The sequence below is a fragment of the Catharus ustulatus genome, chromosome 1 (genome assembly GCF_009819885.2).
Source record: "Catharus ustulatus isolate bCatUst1 chromosome 1, bCatUst1.pri.v2, whole genome shotgun sequence".
NCBI classification, from domain to species: Eukaryota; Metazoa; Chordata; class Aves; order Passeriformes; family Turdidae; genus Catharus; species Catharus ustulatus.
The window spans coordinates 120,579,380-120,600,144 of record NC_046221.1 but is presented as its reverse complement, the minus strand read 5'-3'; the positions used below and the strand labels follow the sequence as shown (position 1 = coordinate 120,600,144).

Below are 20,765 nucleotides of genomic sequence, written 5' to 3'. Positions count from 1 at the left end.
ACAGATCATATTCAGACAGATCTCATCTAAATAAATAAGATATATTAACAGAATGAAAGCTTTATTATTTTTTGTCTCTCATAAGAGATACAATTCTTCTCTGCCTTACCCTGTTTTAATTTTAAGAGGGGTGGGTTTTTTCCCTTGGAGACAAATATATGCATCTCTGAAGTGTCAACACCATTCATATCCCAACCTACATCTTTTGATTACCTGTAATCAGGCACGAGGATATTGGGACAAATGTGTTTATGAGAGTAATCAAGATTTGTGTGAAAGCTGGAAATGTTGGTCCTCTGTGAGTGAACTTCCTATTGTGTACATTAAAAAATTAATTAACAAATCTTTAAAACTTATGCTCTCATGTGCATATGGAGTGGGGCTGCAGCCTTGGAGGGGTTTTGTACGCTTTGGGGCCATTAAATGGCATAACTGGAGATCCAAGGATCCAGAGCCAGCAACCAGGAAGACTGACTGCCTAAAGCCAGCTACTGGAGGCTTTATACAGCCATCCTGTACATATTTTTCATGTCTGACACTGATGGATGGACTGTTCTGATCAGCTGCAGAGGGTAACAGGGAAAGGCCACTTGTACTGTTGGTGCATGTGTTGAGTTCCTGTCTGTGTTGGTCAGCTGTGTACACACATATATGTGTTTTATAAGTGTGTTTGTGTGTACGTTGATGTGTGCACTCAGCCTTGCAAGAAACCAGCAGGAATGGTGCTGTGAAGTCTCACTTCTGCTGGGCTACTGAATTCGTCTTTTCTCTAACTGCAGTAACCACAGGCACATCCATGCTCATCTTTCAGATCACTTCCAATGACCATCCTAGTGAGGGCTCTGGTTGTCCTGTGACACCCTTCCCAAATATTCTGTTCTCTCTGTACCTACACCACTCACAACTTGTCATATTGCTTGTGAGGTTTGGCTTGACACCATTACCTATCAGCACATTGCAGCAAATCAGCATGTGGGATGTATTGGTCAGAAGCAAACAATCATTCTATTTATCCTTATGCTTTGCCTCCCTGGTTGCATCTCAGTCTGGAAGTTCCTAGAAGGCAGGGACATAGGAAGGGTATCTGCAGGCAGTGCATGGAGCAAATCCTGCTCTTTAGGACAAAAGTCCTTTACTTTCCTCATTCACAGTGGCTGTGGGAATAGATCTGTGCCTTGCAGCCTAGGACCCTCAGAGAAAACATGTTCTAGGATCCTCCCAGGACAGGCTCCAGATCAAGACTAAAGACCTTCCTGCCCTGTCACTCAGGGAAGGGATGAGAAAAAGGGGTACCCTCACCTCTAAAGGAGCCCTCCTTCCTCCTTCTCAACCCCCGAAAGGTTGAGTTTCTCCTGAGTCACCATTGTTTTCCAGCTCTCAACCCCTCAGTCTCCTCAGGCTAGGCTTATCTGGGGCTACTTTTGGATACAGTTCAAAACATATCTGTGAGATCTGCCTGTGCTGAATACAGTGAATAACCTTCTGAATAACCAAGGCATACTTTTGGTTGCAGGTAGAAATCAATCCATTGTCTGTTTAGACTGACCTTCAAACCCACAGATTTGAACTCCAATGTCAAAGAACATCTTGAGACAGCTGAATTGGGTTACAGATTTGTAATGTTGCTCCTGCTAATCTGTGCTGCCTGTCAAAGGAGTTTTGAGAGAAGAGAGCATGGGACAGTGCTGTAGGCAATAGAGGGAAGGTGGGCTCCACCACGGTGCCTTTTGTGTTATGCCTTGGGTTACTACAACATGAAACTCTCAGGTGTACAATCATCCATATTGCTGAAGGCAATAGAGCAAACTCTATGGAACTACAGATACAAGGAACAAGATTGCACCCCATTCCAAGGCTGCACTGTTATGGCTATTTTTGTAATAGTCACAAGCCTGCTCAGAGCCTTAGGCAGTGTAGACAGCAAGAAGGGTGTTGCTTGGGGCCATTTCAGAACAGAGTGGGTAAAAGGGCTATTCTAATTGTTATCAGTGAAGCCCTGAACTGCCTAAAAATCCTTCTCTTCACTTAGCTCTTCCTAGATATCAATCTGCAATCACATTTGTCAAATTTACATCTTTGGTGCTTTTAAATGCTAGCTTTCTCTTCATTTACATCATTCCAGGGATGCACACTTCTTCAAGGGTCTGTACCCAAAATTCATCTCATTACCAAATTCTTTCTTTTTTCCTGAAACACCTACAAGCTGAATTCAATGTCACTTACTGGAACAGCTCTACATTGACTTTCACAGATCAAATATATAATCAAAACTTCTACAATTGCCCAAAGCAGCAAGGACATTGTGTTACAGCTACTCAAATTTTGTCAGGTAGCAAACCAGTTGCTGAATATCTTTAATTCCTTCCTGTATAGTTTTCACTATTTCTCTAGTAAAAGATTGTCTTACCAGTGTGAACCACTCTTTTGAGAGTTTTCTACATGCAAATAAATATCACTTTCTTATAAATAATCATGAAAACAAAGAGCAGAATAACAGTATATGGCATTAAACTCCTGCCCTTTTTTCTGTCCATTACCACAGTTTTTTCATCAACCCATCACAGTGATCAAACTGCAGGAAGACTTTTTATCACTGCAAGACCTTCTGTCACATTTTCTATGAAGGATGCAACATAAACAAGTGCATTGGGTTTAAAAAGGACTTGAAAACAGACTGGTCTCTAGGAAATTAAATCCTACCTGGACCAGCTCCATCGTGGCTAATCAGAACTTTCTCCAAGTCTCCCAGTGAGACAGCCTTTATGCAGAAAATATCCATCTGTGGAACCATACAAGGAAAATGATAAAGGTCTTCAACATAACTATTGTTTTGACGCTAACAGTCTTTTTTTTTTACCTCTGCAAATGAATATAGTTGTTATATATTCATCCTGGTCAAACAGTGAGGATCCTTTAAAACTTTCTAAGGTGAATAAAACCTGAAAATTACTCCACAGAGATAACATTTTGGCATGACACAATGATCAGTTTCAATTACTTGGTTGTGTCTGTATTATATTTTCTAGCCCTATCTGCCTCACCAAGATTGGAAAACATACTTAGGAATACAGATGTAGGACTTGATTCTAAAATTCACAGTGATCTGTTCAGGAAAACAAAAATGTTACTGTTACCATTTTATCTCTATGTGCAATACAAATAACCAAAATACCCAAGTTCTAATATGTTAAGCTCTCAGTAAATGGTTGATCAAGCAGATAAAAATTATCCATATGGTGCAATATGTAAGCAATTTTGAATAAGGAAAATGGTCAGTGCTTGAATAAACATTGTAAATAAAAGGATTTACATTTCTTAATTAAACAGTTTTCTAGTCATAATTTATTCTTATTTATCAGAAGTATCATTGTTTTTACTTCACCTGTCCATGCTGAAACTTAATATTATTATTCTTAGATCTGTGGAGCTTCCTTTTGCCAGCATCTCCTCTTGTCCCAATGAGGTTGATATAAACATTGGAGTCTGTTTCAGCACCAAGTTTAGTACCTGTGTATACATGGACCTCATATACCACCACTACAAGAAGAAAAAAAAATGAGATTTTCCTTGCAGCTTGCACAAGATTCTAAATTTTCTTCATCAAAATCAGAAAACTCTACTGATTTTCAAGTTTGCAAGTAGCTACAGCTATCCATGAATTTGTCACCTCTAGGTTCAAATCTTTTAATTCTCTTCACAAAAATATGAAAACACCAAGCTTAAGAAAATCTCATTATGCTGAGCACTGCTATGCATTGCTAATTCATGAAGTCTTTTTTTACAGTTTATCTGGAGACCACCTAACTGTATTGAGTCATCATCTGAAATAAGAGCTACTTTGCACTACCTAAGTATTTTCAACCTCCAGATTAATGCAAAACAATTATCTGGGTTGTTAACTTTAATTTCGTCTTAAAAGAGAAATAAAAACCACAAATCCAAGGGGTTTTAGATTCTCACCCCACATACAAAGGTGGACAAGCAGATAAACAGCTCCCACACTTACAAAAAATGAGCAGTCATCTTACTTTTGAAGGTTTCTACATCTGTCACTAGTGAATGAATAGGACTTCCAAAAACAGCTCTCAGTTAAAATATATTTACAACTTTTCAACGCCTCTCCTTATAGTCTAGACCAAAAAAAAAATATATACATCTCTATCTATATATATATATATACACCTATATCTCTATATATATATAATCTTCAAAGAATTCTGAAATAAAATTTGAAATCATTGTATTCAGATGTACTATACCACACTAATATTATTTTTATAACTATCTAGATGTGCAAATTCGTTTTTAAAAAATTCTTTGTCGTGATCATATACTATTATGCTTCATTTCAGTTTTTCTCTCTGCACTTTAAATAAAAAGAATTCCTGTTTACATTTTAATGGCAATTTTTCCATGCAGAGTTTCTATTAATCACAGCTGGCCATTTCTGCTGCTATGTAGTAGATCACAGGGAAGATTACTGCTTCGTTTATGTGTAATTTCAACAGTTCTTGGAAGTGAAGAAAGGTAATAGAGAAACACAATTAGTTCCTTTTAAGAAGGAACAAAGATGAAAACAGAATATAACAAAATGCTTGAAACTCTGTAAAAACTAGTTAAAATACTGTTACCCTTAAAACAGCAAATATATACTAGAATCTGATATTTCCAAATTTTTTTTATTCACTGGTTCCCAAGTCAGGTTATAAAACACAAACGTCATGTTGATCACCATCACTGAAAAACAGCTGCTCCTGATTCCCTGAGCAGAAGATAGACAAGTAGTAAAATAATAATTGAGGGAGAAAAATAGCTCCACATATATTAAAAGATAGGAGAAATGTTGATGGATAAACTCTATGCGTAACCAAATTAGGGTATTTCTTTCAATCTGTGTAAAATCATCCTAAAACACCATGTCTCCAACTCTTTATCACTCTTACAACTGGGACTCTAAATAGGAGTGGTGCTCCTTCACCAATTTTATTATTTTCTGTAATTGCAGGCATTCATTGCAGCTCTCACACCCATGCATTAATGTACCAACACCACCCATGACATATAATTGATCTCCACAACACACACATTTTCAAATTTTTGTCAGAGCCTGGTAAAAATTAGTTTCAACATTTTAAGCATTAAATGCATGCTAAAACAAATTGTAGATATGAATAGCAAGTAGCAAAGATAAATTGACCTGATAATTAGCATAATTGAGCTATATATCCAAATTACATTTTATATCACAACTGCTAATATAATCATAGCTGGCTAAAGGGCAGAGGATAAGGGCTAGCAGAAAACTGTGACAGAAAATGTGCAGCAAAGCAGAGAGCCATGCTGATCGTGAAGGGGCAAAATCTTTAGGAAAGTGGGAGGAGAGAGGTTATATTAAAAAAAAAATAAGGTAAAAATTATAATGATCTGTGGACAGAAATTTTTATAACAGGGCTGTACTGCCCATGAAGCAAGATGCTGCAGGTAGTAAAAGACAGAACATATTGACATGAAGTCTCCTCCACACTTTTACACTCTTACTTGCATTATTAGTTTTGAAAATGCAAAATATCTGTGGGAGGAAAGAAGAGTATAGGCTGTTTATGTTATGACTGTTTACACAGAAAGACTGCATTATTTACAAGTAACTTCCATGATCAAAAATAAAAAAATTCAGAAACTATAAGCAGAATTTTAGAGCATATTCTAAGCTTAAAAAAAAAAAAAACAAAAACAAAAAACAAAAAACAAAACATTTTAAAGTAAATGTTTAGAAAACCAAAATACCGACAAATCTTTTCACAGAAGGACACACAAGAAGAGAACAAGAGGTAATTATAACACAACACAAAGATATTAACAGATACATAAATTACAGTGCGTTTTACTGTACTGTGCATCTCTGTGGTAACCAGAGAGATGATAATGATCTAATCATTAAACAGAGCTTTCTTTTGTTACCAGTCTAAATAAATCAGTCTGAAGTAGACAGCATGCACATCTTGAAATGTAAAAATCTGGAAAATATTTTCCATAGTTTCTTGTGTCTATACATCCCTTACCATCTGTAAAATGTTAAGTCTGACATTTATTTAAGCTACACAATCTGCATTATTTACACAGGAACTCTCTTAACAAAAAAAAACAGTTAGTGCTCTAATTTTTTCTACAAACATAGGCTATGACAATAAGGGTTATTATATTAGCATAATAAAAGGAATATTTATACCCCTTGAGTATATGTTACAATGCATTTCATAGGAATCACACACAAAATGAAGCAAGGAAAGCATTGTCCAAAACACACATGCCTAATTAGAACATGGTGAACATGGCCACTATGGTGAAACAACTGCACCATTCAAATAAACATTCACTAAGTGGATTGTGGACCTTAAGCCTTTCCTGTGCAAATGCAAACCTAAGCACAGAGCAGCCTGGATTTGAATTTTTTGGATTTTATCGATTCCTTTAGATTGCAGAGCACCTACAAAAGGTGCTAGTGCTAATGGCTCTTAAGCTAAAGATTGCTTACAAACTAAGAACGAGAGTGACAGAGTGATGGTGCCACGCTGTAACAGATAAAAAAGGTACACCATTTGTTTGATGGGGCAGTACAACCAAATTTGGAGAACAAACCTACCTGTTAAATGTACTGCTGAGACAAAAAGACTCACCATCTGTGAAATCTTTTCATTTGCAGTTTTCTGTGTATTGTTCACAAAACAGCTTGTTGCATAGAGAGTAAAGTAAAAGGATCCTATATAATGTGTTCAGCCTCTGGGACTCTGGTTTCATTTCTTTTGAGTAACCAACCTATCCTAAGGTCCCTGCTGCAGGCCCATCTGCAATGGAGACCTCCTTCACTGCAGGAACAGAAAGCCATCCCAAAACTCTGAAAATTAAAACTGTATGGTCTGATCCCTTATTCTCTAATGGTAATTTCCTTTTATAATATGCTGATTCAGTGAAACTACACCAGTTGTAAACTGGGGTGAGAAGACACTCAGAGAGAGGTAAAACCACAGGAAAAAAAGAAAAAGCAAAAAAAAAAAAGTTGAAAATTATTTCATAAAACCAACCACTCAACAGAAGTCAGGAATCAGTGTTTCAGCATTGAGAAAGACCTGTGAGACTGACAGCTAGGCATCTGTCCAATGTGGAGCACATCAAAGTAATAGAAGAAATGTCTTGGAAAACACAGTAACTTTGATGAAGGATATAAGAGGATTAATTAATGCAGAATAGCAGGGAAAAGAATCTCAGCCAGCACTCAATAAAAAAGAAAATGACCTTTCAGAAAATAAGTGATTGAAATCTTCAAACTGCTCACAGGGTAACCTTAGATAAGTTCTAGAAACCAAACAGAAAAATCTGCAATATGGATACATGGATGAAACAGATGAAAAAGGGAACTAAAGTGTTATAAGACAGAGGTGAGGAGTTTCTAAAAGGTAGACTTTAAAGCAGTATAATAACTGTGCTAAAAAATGACAGAACCAAATATATAAAAAATACTGTAGAGCCATATGAGCAGTCAAGTGTACTAGTACCAAATTTCTAGTTGCTCAGTCTATAAAAATGCTGTCTCTTGAGATACTATCATGAGACTTCAGGAGTTTTTTAAATCCCAACTCCAGCTTCTGGCATCTATTGATAACATAAGAAATCAACTACCTTGGACAAAAGAGAGGGAGAAAGGAAGTTTTCTGGTTATGAAGAAGAGGTAACCAAAGGGCATACCAAGGGCAATAGAACATGAGTTAGAGAGTCCTTTTTTCCAGATTTCCCGTTCTGGGCACCTGAATCAGTGTTTCCAATACAGAAAATTGATACATTCCTGAGTCTTCACCACTGAAAAGAGATAGTCTGGTCCCAATTTGCAGTATGTACAGTAATTTCATTATTACAAGCCGCACCGTTTCAACTAAAATTTTGCTCCCACACCAGAAATGTGGTTTACACTCAGGGGCGGCTAATATGTGACATTTCCAACACCGGAAGTGTAAACCGAGGTGCCGAATCGAGCAACTGCCAGTAAAACCCGGCTTTACCCGATTGTTACACATTGGTTACTCTGTTTCACAGCGGGTGGAGCAGACCCTGCGCCGGCAGCGTGGGGTGGGAGGGAAGGCAGGGGAAGGTGGGGGACTCCCTCCTTCAGGCAGCGCAGCCTGAGGGAGAGACGGGGGGCCCCGTGCTGCCATCCCCGTGGCCCGGGGGAAAGGCGGGGAGCTCCCGTCCTCGCCTGCCCTGGGAGCGGGGGGACTCCTTCCCCTCCTGCCACCGCTGGTGCCAGCAGGCTCCATCCCCACCTGCCGCCGCGGGTGCCGGCAGGCTCCGTGCCCTACTGCCACCGCGGCGCAGCGCCAGGCTGGGGCGAGCAAGCCCAGCGGCAGCGGGAGCCGGCCCCGAGCGGCCCCGCCAAGTGGCAGCGCTGAGCTGGACCACCCGGCCCCATCAGCAGCCCCGAGCCCTCATGGCCTGAGCTGAGCCAGTAAACCCCGCCATGCCGTGATTCTGTTACTATTTGGCAAATTTGTTGCACACGGATCCTCGCTGCGAACGACACAGTGGCTTATAATTAGGTGTGGTTTGTGTATGGACAAAGAACAAAATGTTTGCCAACACCCGGCGATGCGGCTTATAGTCAGTGTGGCTTGTAATTGTGAAATTACTGTAATTATCAATTCCTTTCAAAAAATTAATGAACAGAACTCAATGACTTATGACACTTGCCTAAGGAAAATATAAACATAAACAAATACCTCCAGTTGCTTCACACTAAAGACTAAGCTAAGACTTTGATACGTTTTGGGAGAAGAAACCAAAATCTAATAGAATTAAAGGAGAATTTATTGTCGAGAATATGAAAATGAAATTTTTCAGGGCAGAAACATTAGTCTCTTTCTGCTGACTTGGTACAAACTGCTGTCCCATTGTTAATGCTTTTCAAAGTAATTCTATCAAAAGTATAGTCATTATTTGAGAATTCTAGCTAAGAGCAAATGAAGATCCACAGTTTCCTGTGCCTAACAACGCTGGTTTGCTTACAACACCACTGAATCCCCTGGTTGGCTCTACTTCCTTCTTTCATGTGTGCAACATGGCATGGATTTAGAGCAAAGACCTAGGTTCTTTTTGGATGAAACTACTCCAGATAATACATTCCAGGAACACCATGACAACAATCTTGACACAAACTGCCTGTCAGTCTGTGGGAGCAGACTAGAACAAGCCTGAAGTAACTTCCCTCTAGACTGCCATAAAGAGGGCATCAGACACTTAACTAAGTAGGAATTTAGCACTGAGTGCTTCACTGAGCAAATCCACTCCCACCAGGCTGCCAGTGTAAACAGACAAACTGGCCAAAGAGCATAAAACCTGGAGAGATGTTAAATGACAACAACATTAAAATTGTCCAACTGTTTCCATTCAGTCCTCCCTTTATGCTGGCATACCGAGATCCCAGAACAGTACTGCACAGTATTGCTCCAGGTTCTGCCTTTTTTCCACAGGTCAAGCCCATTTGAATGAAATGGTCATTTTGGCTTGATCTGTCAAACAGCAAGATTCAATCCCTGTTTTTGTCACTTGGTGCTTACTACCTGGCTTTCACAAAGGTTGTTTGGCATTTTTCCATGACAGAAGGGTAAAGATACAGGTTAGTGCAGCATTAAGACTAAAAGTGAACAAATTCTTAATGGCTGATATTAGTCAGGAGGGACTATCTTCCTCAGAAATGGTGCATATATTAATTTAGAAGACACAAATACAAAAACAATATCAGGTTAGGACATTTCTGTTAGAATTATAGTTCTCACTCTAGTTTCCATTAAATGGTCTCTAATCTCCACTAGTGCTATTTGGAGCAGTAGTCTAAAAATATATATTCTTCATGACATGCAAGAAAATTATCAGCTTTGATAAAACACACTTGCTAATGAATTTTGCAATAAAGCTTGGTTATTTGCTTATGTAGTTGGTGCCTCTTGAGTGATAAAACTGGGATAAAAATTTTGTTGAGATAATATGTTATTTCTATTTGCTTTGGTCATCTTTTGCACTATTTTAGTCAGTGGCCACCTTCTAACCTTTCTATATTTGCCTGCACATGTCTCCAAGTGGAAAAGCATACTAAATCAGGCATTTTTTCCTGTCTCAGTATTTGTCTTTTATTTCAGTACAGTTATTCCTTTGAATATGTGAACAAGAACAGGACACATTTACCCATTTATATCCTCATTTGACATTTATGTTCACATAAACACAGCAGTAAGAAAATTCAATATCTCTTGTATCAGGTACCCCTTTAGAACAAAAGTTCAGCCTGAAGACAACCCATGGTAGGACCTGTGATAAAGGTCTGCACATGTACAAAGGAACACAGGCAGGGGCAGTCCAGGTAACACCCTGCTCTGGCTTCTCCCAGGCCCATCACAGCCCATCTTCACAATCACAGGGGCACAAGGGCAGGTGGGAACCCATAGAGATTGAAAGAAAGGGAGCATTCTCTTAGCTCCCGTAGGGCTGTCCCAGGAGTCTCAGTCTGGGCGTAAAACCCACCACGATGAGACAATTTGGAGTATCTATCATACTTAAGAAGTGTAATGCCCAAGGGGGTCAGATGCAATATAGAGCAGAGGAGAGGAACATTTTGCAATTGCAGAGGACTTATAAGACCTTTTGGAGAGGAACTAAAGGCAGGAAAATAGATGGATCTAGGTGACCTGGGGAGGAAGTGGTGCTAGAAAATAGATTACCTCTGTTCTCTGTGTGTGTGCATGGGTGGTAGGGAGTCTAAGTACCAGCAACTGGACTTGGAGTCCTGCATGGCAGCAACTGGAGAGACTGAAGGGAATAAAACATGGAGAGACTGTCAGTGAGTGGAGTGGGACCAGGGCTCAAAAGCCCATGTCTCTGAGTGCGAGACCACACGAGCAGCTGAACGTTGGAGGGACCATGAGCTGGCACTCCCACTGAGCTGGCAGAGAGAGCCTGGGGTATGGAAATCTTTAGGGGTGAGACTTGCTGGGGTAGGCATGAGGGAAATGGCCTGGAGCAGAAGCTGGAGAAGGACTGCAGCCTCAGGGGCTCATATGTCCAGTTGCCAGCAACTGGAGAGACTGGGATCCAGGGACAACTGTGGAACAGACCAAGAGTGCGTGCCCAGCTGTTGGATCTACCTTGCACACATCTGTACTCATACACAGTCCCACAGTCCTGCTCAGCCAGAGGTGGGGGAGGGCTGCTGGTGCTGTGTTTGTGCAGCTGCTCTGTGTGTCTGGGTGTGCAGCTGGCCTTGATGTGCATGTAGTACACACCTGTACTCTCTGTGGATGCTGACTGGAACACGCTGAGCTTTGCTGCTGCTCGGACCTGGGGCCACGCAGCTGTGGCAACCTCACTGAGCTGTCACATCTGGTCTGATTGCCCTAATACTGCTAAGTCAAAAGCATTCAAAGTTTCTATCTTATTTGCATTGAGTGATTTTACCCAGCTCAGGGTATGATTATTAATTTCCAATACCAATCACTTAGAAACACAGATTGTATAGAAGAATCACACAGGAAAAAAAAAAAACAAAACAGGTTGGAGGAAACCTCCAGGGATCATCCATTTCAAGAAGATGCTGAATTCAGGGACAACTTCAAAGACAGGTCAGGTGACGTTTTTTTAGATCTCCAGGGCTGGAAAAGCAAAAGACAAGATGTAATAGGACGAGAAAAAGGAGCCATGGGCCCAGAAACCTTGACAGTGTGGAAGAAATAAGAAAAGGGAAAACAAAGGCAAACATGCATTGGAGGGACAAGAAACCTGAGTTGAAAGGAAAGGAAAGGAAAGGAAAGGAAAGGAAAGGAAAGGAAAGGAAAGGAAAGGAAAGGAAAGGAAAGGAAAGGAAAGGAAAGGAAAGGAAAGGAAAGGAAAGGAAAGGAAAGGAAAGGAAAGGAAAGGAAAGGAAAGGAAAGGAAAGGAAAGGAAAGGAAAGGAAAGGAAAGGAAAGGAAAGGAAAGGAAAGGAAAGGAAAGGAAAGGAAAGGAAAGGAAAGGAAAGGAAAGGAAAGGAAAGGAAAGGAAAGGAAAGGAAAGGAAAGGAAAGGAAAGGAAAGGAAAGGAAAGGAAAGGAAAGGAAAGGAAAGGAAAGGAAAGGAAAGGAAAGGAAAGGAAAGGAAAGGAAAGGAAAGGAAAGGAAAGGAAAGGAAAGGAAAGGAAAGGAAAGGAAAGGAAAGGAAAGGAAAGGAAAGGAAAGGAAAGGAAAGGAAAGGAAAGGAAAGGAAAGGAAAGGAAAGGAAAGGAAAGGAAAGGAAAGGAAAGGAAAGGAAAGGAAAGGAAAGGAAAGGAAAGGAAAGGAAAGGAAAGGAAAGGAAAGGAAAGGAAAGGAAAGGAAAGGAAAGGAAAGGAAAGGAAAGGAAAGGAAAGGAAAGGAAAGGAAAGGAAAGGAAAGGAAAGGAAAGGAAAGGAAAGGAAAGGAAAGGAAAGGAAAGGAAAGGAAAGGAAAGGAAAGGAAAGGAAAGGAAAGGAAAGGAAAGGAAAGGAAAGGAAAGGAAAGGAAAGGAAAGGAAAGGAAAGGAAAGGAAACTGAGACTGGTGTGATGGAGAGATTGAGAAAGAACTGAAATCAGTGCTTGAAATAGGAGACCAGATTACTGTCAGTTTTTTGAGGTAGCTGAGGGACAGACAGAAAAACTAAGAGGAGTTACCAAGGTGAGAAATTTGAATGGAAAAGAAGCAAGTTCAGAGAGGAAGGTAAGATTCAGGGAAAAAAAATCAGATCTTAAGATGAGATGCTAGAAAAGAAAAGAAAGCCAAGAAGCCAAGGAGTCAAAAAAACAGTTCCAAGGTTTTGGGTCCATATTGGTTGTGTAAAAAAATTCAGCTGGGGAAAGGGAAAAAAGGAATAAGGAAAAATCACCATTTCTTCTAAGAGGGAAGCTGAGAAATGAGGTAAGTATTTAAGAACAGCAACTACGAGACCGATGTGCTTAGTTTACATTTGTTCACTTTGTTTAAAGTTTCCAGCACATGACTTTTATACTTAAGCAAACCTAGTATCACCAGAAGACAAGAGATTAAATTGAAAGTACAGAATACAAACTCCTAAATCATATCCAATCCCCATTAAGTAATTACCAGCATGTAGTTTCTTCTGCTGGAGAAAGTGACTTGATGTGGTTTGCTCAGTACTTGTAAGTAATTAGCTTTCAAATGGGAAATGAAAATGGATAGTGTTTCATTTGCTTGTTCTTGAGAAAATAAATAGGAAATCCTTTGGAGTCCTTGCTGAGTTTGTATTGATGTTCAATTTAAATGTTCCTAAAATCAATAACTAATTAGTAAAACTTAAGTTTTTGAGAAATTTCCAAGTTCTTTTGGAAATGTATCTTTTCTTACATACTTGAAACATATATTTTAATAATGTTCCTTCAAATATAAGGAAATATATAGTAATACAATGATTAAAGACTAAATAAATGTGTCATTTTAAAGATATTTTCAGCATTTGATAGAACTGACTTGATTTCTCATATACAAATATATAAATAGAGTGCACTGACCAGAATATTAGTACTTTTCTACGAATGGGTTTTCATACTGCATAATGTAGATTTGAATTATTGATGTCAAATTGATTGTTTGTACAACTTAATTGGCTTTTGCACTGTTTTTCTATTGCACCAGTTAATGATATATATGTCACTGTGAGTGGCATATGGTACTGTGGTACATGTCAATTATCATAAAACTTGATTTATCCTGATCAGTCCCAATTTTTGAAATCTCTCACTGAAGTTAATAAATATTCTGGAAAAAAAAATAGCAAAGAAATGTGAGCTTGTTCATACATGTTTTTCAGCATCTTCTGGCCTCTGCAATAAAAGATTCACATATCACAGTCTTAACAATTTTTTCAGAGAATTATATTCTTTTGACTGAAAGGTTTTCTCTTCTGTAATATTTTCTTTGGAAATTATTTGTTTGTCACTAAATGCATGATGATCTTTTGTTTGTGGTGAATCTCAGAGACAACAAAATTCACTGCATCAGTTTGAATCCAATTTGTTAAATGATAGCACCTATCCATACATGGCCTATCACTGTCAGACATTAGTGGTCATGAGCTGCATTTTTGTCATTCTATTACTGCTAAGAGAATCTATTTGAAAAAATCACACATAGTGATTGTACTGAATCCCCATTTCTTTGTGAAGGCCCAGGACTTTTTAAATAAAACCTTATATGATGGGTTATTTCCCACTTCACTTGAAGAAGACAAAGTGCATCAAAGTTGTCATAAACTTTGAAGTTCAAAGTGTCACCCTGCAGCTAACAATTTCCATGTTAATGGCTGTTACTCAAGCCTGATTTGAAAAGCACATGTGTGATGATTTGGATCATGGATTTCTTGTAAAGTATGTTTTATGCAGGACAAAAAAGGATGATCTCAAACTTGCTAAAAGGAACTGGATATCACATGACATTACATACCTTGATTTCCTGTCCAATGTCTTTCTCTTAATAAGGTAAGACACCATGGCCAACAGCTATTATTCTGATTTTGGGAAGGAAAGGAGTGGGGTTAAGAGATCACTTCCCTCTCCTGGAGCTAGAAAGTACCAGAAGGTACTTCATGGTTACACTGGCTTTTGGGCGGGCTGCCCTGGAGGAAACATGAAAAACTGTCAGATACTCACAGGATATGGTTAGTGAACATATGATCTAAAATACCGAGCACGTACAGGGCAAAAGCTCCCCTGCAGGGTTTCTTATTGCCACTTCTCTCCACGTATCACCTTCATCCTTGTCTTCAGAGAGCCAGCTCTCTATGGGGAGACAAATCTCTTCATAAGAAAGAGGGACTTCTCTTTCAAGTCTGACTTCTTCCAGGTACCAGCTGGGATCATTTCCAGTGTTGTCATGGCCAATACGGATTTTATAAAGCTGCCCAAGATCTCTGAGATTAATCTGCAATTTAAAAAAAATAATAAAATTTTTAAAATCCAGATTTAAGTAAAAAATTACACTGTTGTCTTTAGCCATCCTCCTTATACTGGGCATGCAAGCTAAATGTGCAGCTAACACAGTCAAGAGTAATGAGCTTTGTTGGAAAACTAAACCTTAATATACAATGAGTCCCAGAGACACACAGTAAAAACATATGGAGTTGCCTGCAAGTGTAATTTTATTGACTTTAGTACCACATTATTTAAAATGAGTAAAGGACTCAGAGAATCCAGACCTCTTCACCAAATCAATTTTCTAGTGTTATAATGTAAATCTCTATTTCTAGACAAATACTTTAACAAGTAGAAAAAATTTCAGTCATTGCTACACAGAATCATACAAGTCCATAGATTTACTATCAGCAGAGCCCTATTAACTATTCCTACCACTTATCAGTCTGCTGCTTTTCTCTTTGACTCCTGTTTTTATGTGCACCGGTGTCAGGGTTCACTGTTTCTGTGAGTGCTGATGCAACTGTGCAGCAAATTTAAACAATAAAACTTGACTATGTCACATTGAATACCACAGCCTTGAAATAAGAGCCACTATCTTTTGGGTTGCAGAAGTATTTTGGGCAATTCTGATGGCAGGAATCTAAGCACAAAAGCAAGGTTAACCACTTTCAACCTTTTATTTTTTTGAAACTTTTTTTATCAGTGTTGTGTTTGAAAGGTCATGGTAATTGGGAAGTAAAAAAGAATAAAACATAGTCATTTTCTTTACTATTATAGCAATTTTGTACTATTTCACATCAAAACAAAAAGGAAACAAACATCTCTGAGGCAAGCCTGGCACAACTCAGTCTCACAGGGTGAGAGCATGACATGTATGCTAGTAGTAAAAAGTCTGAATAAAGTCCCACTTATGACCACTGTAGTATGTTTTGCTATATTAAAACAGTACGTTAAAGTAAGATGTGCCAACTGAAGTTACAATTATAGCATTAATGCAATAAAACCATGTACCTCAAAGATATGCTGCTAATACAGCAGAATTACAACAACAGATAAAAAAGCACTTGGAAACTACCCACAAATGTTGCCAGGACATAGGCTAAGTTGCCCTAATAAATGTCACCCAGCTGCAAAACAGAGACCTCTGCAGTGGGCAAGGGACTGCTAAGGTTACCTAGAAAATAAATATAAAATTATATTGGGACTCTCAACCTTTATTGCAAACTGAGTAGAGTATGATGTTGGTGCACAGCAAAAGTAGTGCTCTCCTGAGATGTAGGCACTGGCTACTATTTGTGGTGCAGAAACTTTACAGGGCAATTTAGTAGCTAAAACAATGAGACCTTGTGACCTTATGTCCATGATTAAATTCTGGCCTAACCCCTGTTGAAAAAGAAGCATCACAGCCATCACAGATTATTGCATACAATAATCATTGCCATGATTCTTGGTCAGGACCACCTAACTTTGTACATATATATATATGTGTGTGTGTGTGTGTGTGTATATACATATGAGTTGGCTCAAAAGTTAAGGGAAAACTTTTTAAATTATATTGATTTATCATATTATGCTAAAGTGGATTTTTTTTTTCAGATGGGAGATATGTTCCCAGGTGAATTCCCCTACAAAGACCATGAATATCTCCTGGTCTTTCTCCTCCTGCTGTGCTCCAGCAGATCCATTTCCTTCTTGTGCTGGAGGCCCTAGAGCTGGGTGCAGCACTCCAGGTGGGATTCCACAAGAGCAGAATAGAGGAGCAGAATCACCCCCCTTGACCTGCCAGCTGTACAGTAGATGATATTTGGCAGATCACCGGTACAACTGGAGAAAATATCACAGAAATAAGCACACGTAGGAGAGTTGACAAAAAAAAAAATTACAAAAATAGAAAAAAAAGAAGGAATTTGAAAAAGGAAGTGATGAAGCTCATTCATCACCATATCAGCATGCAGGGACTTCCTGTTACTGGGTAAGCAACAGAGCAATCCATCAAACCTAATCAAATAAAATTTCAAGAAAAAGCAGTAGAGAACAGAAAACTCTGTCCAGACCATTAGGTTTCTCCAGGAGATGCATCTAGTTACAACTAGTTCAACTAGATTTGTGGAAGTCCTGTTTAGCATCTCTAAACATGTATGTCCTTGTGTTTTTCTATGCTTCCTATCCCTCCCTAACATTTGCTCTCTAAAAGCAGTTATGATATAACCAAATTAAAAAAGTTATGACCACGTGCTAAAGGAGAATTTGTCCAAAGTTTCAAGTCAAATATATTTGCTTGCTTTCAGTTAAAGGAGAAACAGTATAAAGCATCCTTATCTACTTGACTTACAAATTAGGAGATTTTTGGTATGGTAAACTATACTGGACTTACAGGTAATGGCATATTTCTGATTCTGAAAAGCCTCAAAAATAATTCAAAACACAAAACACTGCCCATTTGATACTATGCTTGGTAATATGCTAAATATTTTTGCATAATATTCCTTTTCTGAATAACTGTTTATTAGTTACCTTGGGGGCAAAAAAGTTGTGTTTGTTCTTAGGTAGATATTAGGCAATGGCAGAGGGGAAATCAATTGTATATTATGTTCTAAAGATGCACCATACAATTAGAAATTTATTTTCAGTACCAGTTGCATATTTGGGGCTTGGAACAATTAATCTTGATGTCAGATCAGATATCACATTGGTCTCTCAGTGGTATTGACTTGCTAACACATTATTTTTTGTCAATTGGAATCCCGTCAAATGTATGTCAAAATTTGTTCTTGCAGTGAAATGCAGAGGAAAATATTCTCATAACGCAGTAGAGCTAACGATATTCTTTTGACAACATAAACAGTGTCTTGAGGTTGCTTCTTCCTTTCCTGTGCTGAATAAATTGCCTTGAACTTCTGCATGACTTGAACACAACCTGGCATTTAGAAATCTACTTTCACAGCCAGAAAGTTCTGTAAAAAGTTTTAAAACAAAGTTGACTTTGTCGGCCTTGTAAACAATGTGCTTAAAAAACTTAGTCTAGCTGTTCCAGCACTAAAGCTGCAAAAGTATCATTCCTTTTTGTATGGAAACAGCCATTCTGATAGGCCTGCAATAAATGTCCAAAGAGGAAAGGATGAGTTCCAGGACTAAAGCATTGCTCTGAAAATCAGGCAGCTGGATTCTATTCCTGGATCTGCTTTAGGCTTCCTAAGAAACATTACAAAATTCACAAGCCCTTTTGTCTCCACTTTCTCAACTATACAAAAAGGACAACATTTACATGTCTCTTACAGGGACATTGCAAAACTCTAATCATAAATTTTGATATCCTCAGAAAAACACACCAATCGGAAATGACACATTTTTTTCTAAATTGTCCTGTTCATTTTGGGTTAGTTGCTACTTCTGTAAAATTAAATTGAGATACCAACAATTATGAATTTTAATGATGTAATAGAGTTTGGACATGGAGGGAAATTCAAATTCCATTATTATAATGTGGCTTATATCAGCCACCTATTATGGGGTGGCTTACATCACCCACCTAAACTGCAGAGGTGACAAAAAAGGGTTTGGAAACACAGATTGAGGTAAAAGGATCTAGACACCACAAACCTCAGGTATGGTGATCGTCTTAGGGATGCCTTGTTAAAGAAATCTTCTACCAATGCCAATCTCTTCCCAGAAAAAGATTTTGCAAATCTTCTACCATCATGTACAGTTAACTTGTTGGTTGATTGTGAAACTCCTTCTGATGCATTAACCAATTTGTTAGAGGATGGGCCTCATACAGACCTTGCTTATGTGACAGACTGCCAGCTTAAAAATACCGTTGTGACTACAGTGAGAGTGGTAAATTCTATTGCCTTTGTAGCATTTTTCTTCACTGTTGTAGGCAACAATATCAACATAGTTCATGGTACCAGTACAAATTATTGAAAAAACTGTCCACCACTTTCAAAAGGGCCATGTTTTCACACACAGCATCTTTGATATAGTCGTATTCTAAACGTTTGTAAGCAGTTTAACTAGACTGACCTGCTAAACAATACACCTGCAAGCTTTGCTCGTTGCTACCATTTATAGGCAATGGGAACATTTTCATTAAAACATGTGTTAGACAACTTGGTCTTACTTTTTGAAATTGAAGCTTAACAAAGCTCATATTTTACAATTTGTCACTAAGTATAAATTGAAATCCAGGCTTATTAGAAAGAAGTTCTTCCTAAAGAGGATACAAGGACTAAATTTTAATTCCATTTCTAAATGAGCTATGCAAATACACTTTTTGGTCCCTAGCATACCTGTGATATTTTGAGTGGAGCTGGTATGACCTATCTTTATGTACTTAAGATATTTAACTAAGTGAAAAGTGAAGTTCCTTGTCTGAACAAGAAAAGGTTCAGTGGAAAGATACTTCAATAAAAGAATGGGAAGAATACATGTAATGACTCCATTTCTTTTTTATATGCTAGAATAAGTGAAATCATATCACTGCATTCCTGTTGTGCAGAAAGTATCCTGCAATCTCTTTGAGATAAACTCAGGCTAGCATGAAAATCATTTGGATAAACCAACACTTCAGAGGCAACTGCACCAAAATCCTAATGTCTAACACACTCACCAGAGAATATGCTTAACAGACAGTTATTAATTTCATGTGAGGCTATTTCATTTACAGAATTTCAGAGAATCATGTGCAGTAGCTGGATTCCCAAAAGAAAGGAAAATCATTGACTGCATTAGTTTAACTTCTACAGCATCAGCATATAACAGAGAAATCTTTGGAAGTAGATGATGTTTTCAAATTATGAACATGCAGCTAATAACTGTTGCCAAAAATACAATAAAAATTATATCAGTGCAGTACCCAGGGCCCACCCATGCTGTTTGTTTTTTCTAGATGTCTGAATTCAGCCAATTTGTCTAATCGTGCCCAAAACAGTTTGGCACAGTTACACACTAACTCAAGACTTAGAGTATGTCACAGGTGCTCATATACAAATATAACAGTGTCATGAAAAAGGATGGCCATAGTGTAAGGACTAGGATTAAAGGCCACACAAAGATTAACATTTTTTTTTTTCCTACTTCATACTTCCTTTAGTCACAAAAATATATTGGGTAAACAAGTACTGCTCATTGCACAGGGACTGTTAAAACATTTTCGTTTCCCACGTGCTCAAGCTGTGGAAGAACTTTTCTTTTCCTGTGGGGTTAATCAAATTATGCCAACAGCAAGTACAAAGATACATATATATATATATATATACACACACATATATATAGTACATACTGCCTAATTACTGAACAAGTAACACCACATTCCCCACTCCCATCTCTTGAAGATGAGATGAGCTGTGTTTTTCTCCAAGAGTTTTTGTGAGCTCTTTACAATCCTGTGTTGCTTCTTGGAACAAGCTAAATTTTGTTTAATGCACAGCCTGTAACTGATGAAGATCATTTTACATACTTCCTTTTATCTCAGTAAGGGACAAGGTTCCTCTTGTTATATGCACAGACAGTGACAGTTTCAAGTGGAGTAGCACTCATGAGTATGACTGCTTTATGCTGCCTTAAGCAGATCTGGACCTAAATGGTGATTATGGAAAACAAGGACAGGTGGAAAATAGCAAGACACAAGCAATGTCCAGCTTTTAGGCACTGTCAGTCCCATGGTTAAGATTGTGGATAGTTACATTAGTGCTTATGTTCACTTTTGCAATCTTCCCTCTCTGGAAGGATTCTAACTGAGCTCATTTCAGCCTCTTTTATTTGAACATCATGAGCAAAAGCATGAAAATGGATTTATTTCAGGCTATTTTTA

The 20,765-nt window shown here is 38.3% G+C and overlaps 1 protein-coding gene across 1 annotated transcript in view; it reads right to left on the bottom strand.

Moving 5' to 3' along the window:
• Nucleotides 1–20,765, bottom strand: part of RP1 (RP1 axonemal microtubule associated) — a 170,175-nt gene that overhangs the window by 89,809 nt on the left and 59,601 nt on the right. Inside the window, exons 24-26 of the mRNA XM_033070858.1 lie at nucleotides 14,735–14,960; nucleotides 3,383–3,537; nucleotides 2,701–2,779 (exon numbers count right to left, since the gene is read on the bottom strand). Coding sequence (XP_032926749.1) covers nucleotides 2,701–2,779; nucleotides 3,383–3,537; nucleotides 14,735–14,960 — 460 coding nt within the window. The remainder of the gene's footprint in view (nucleotides 1–2,700; nucleotides 2,780–3,382; nucleotides 3,538–14,734; nucleotides 14,961–20,765) is intronic.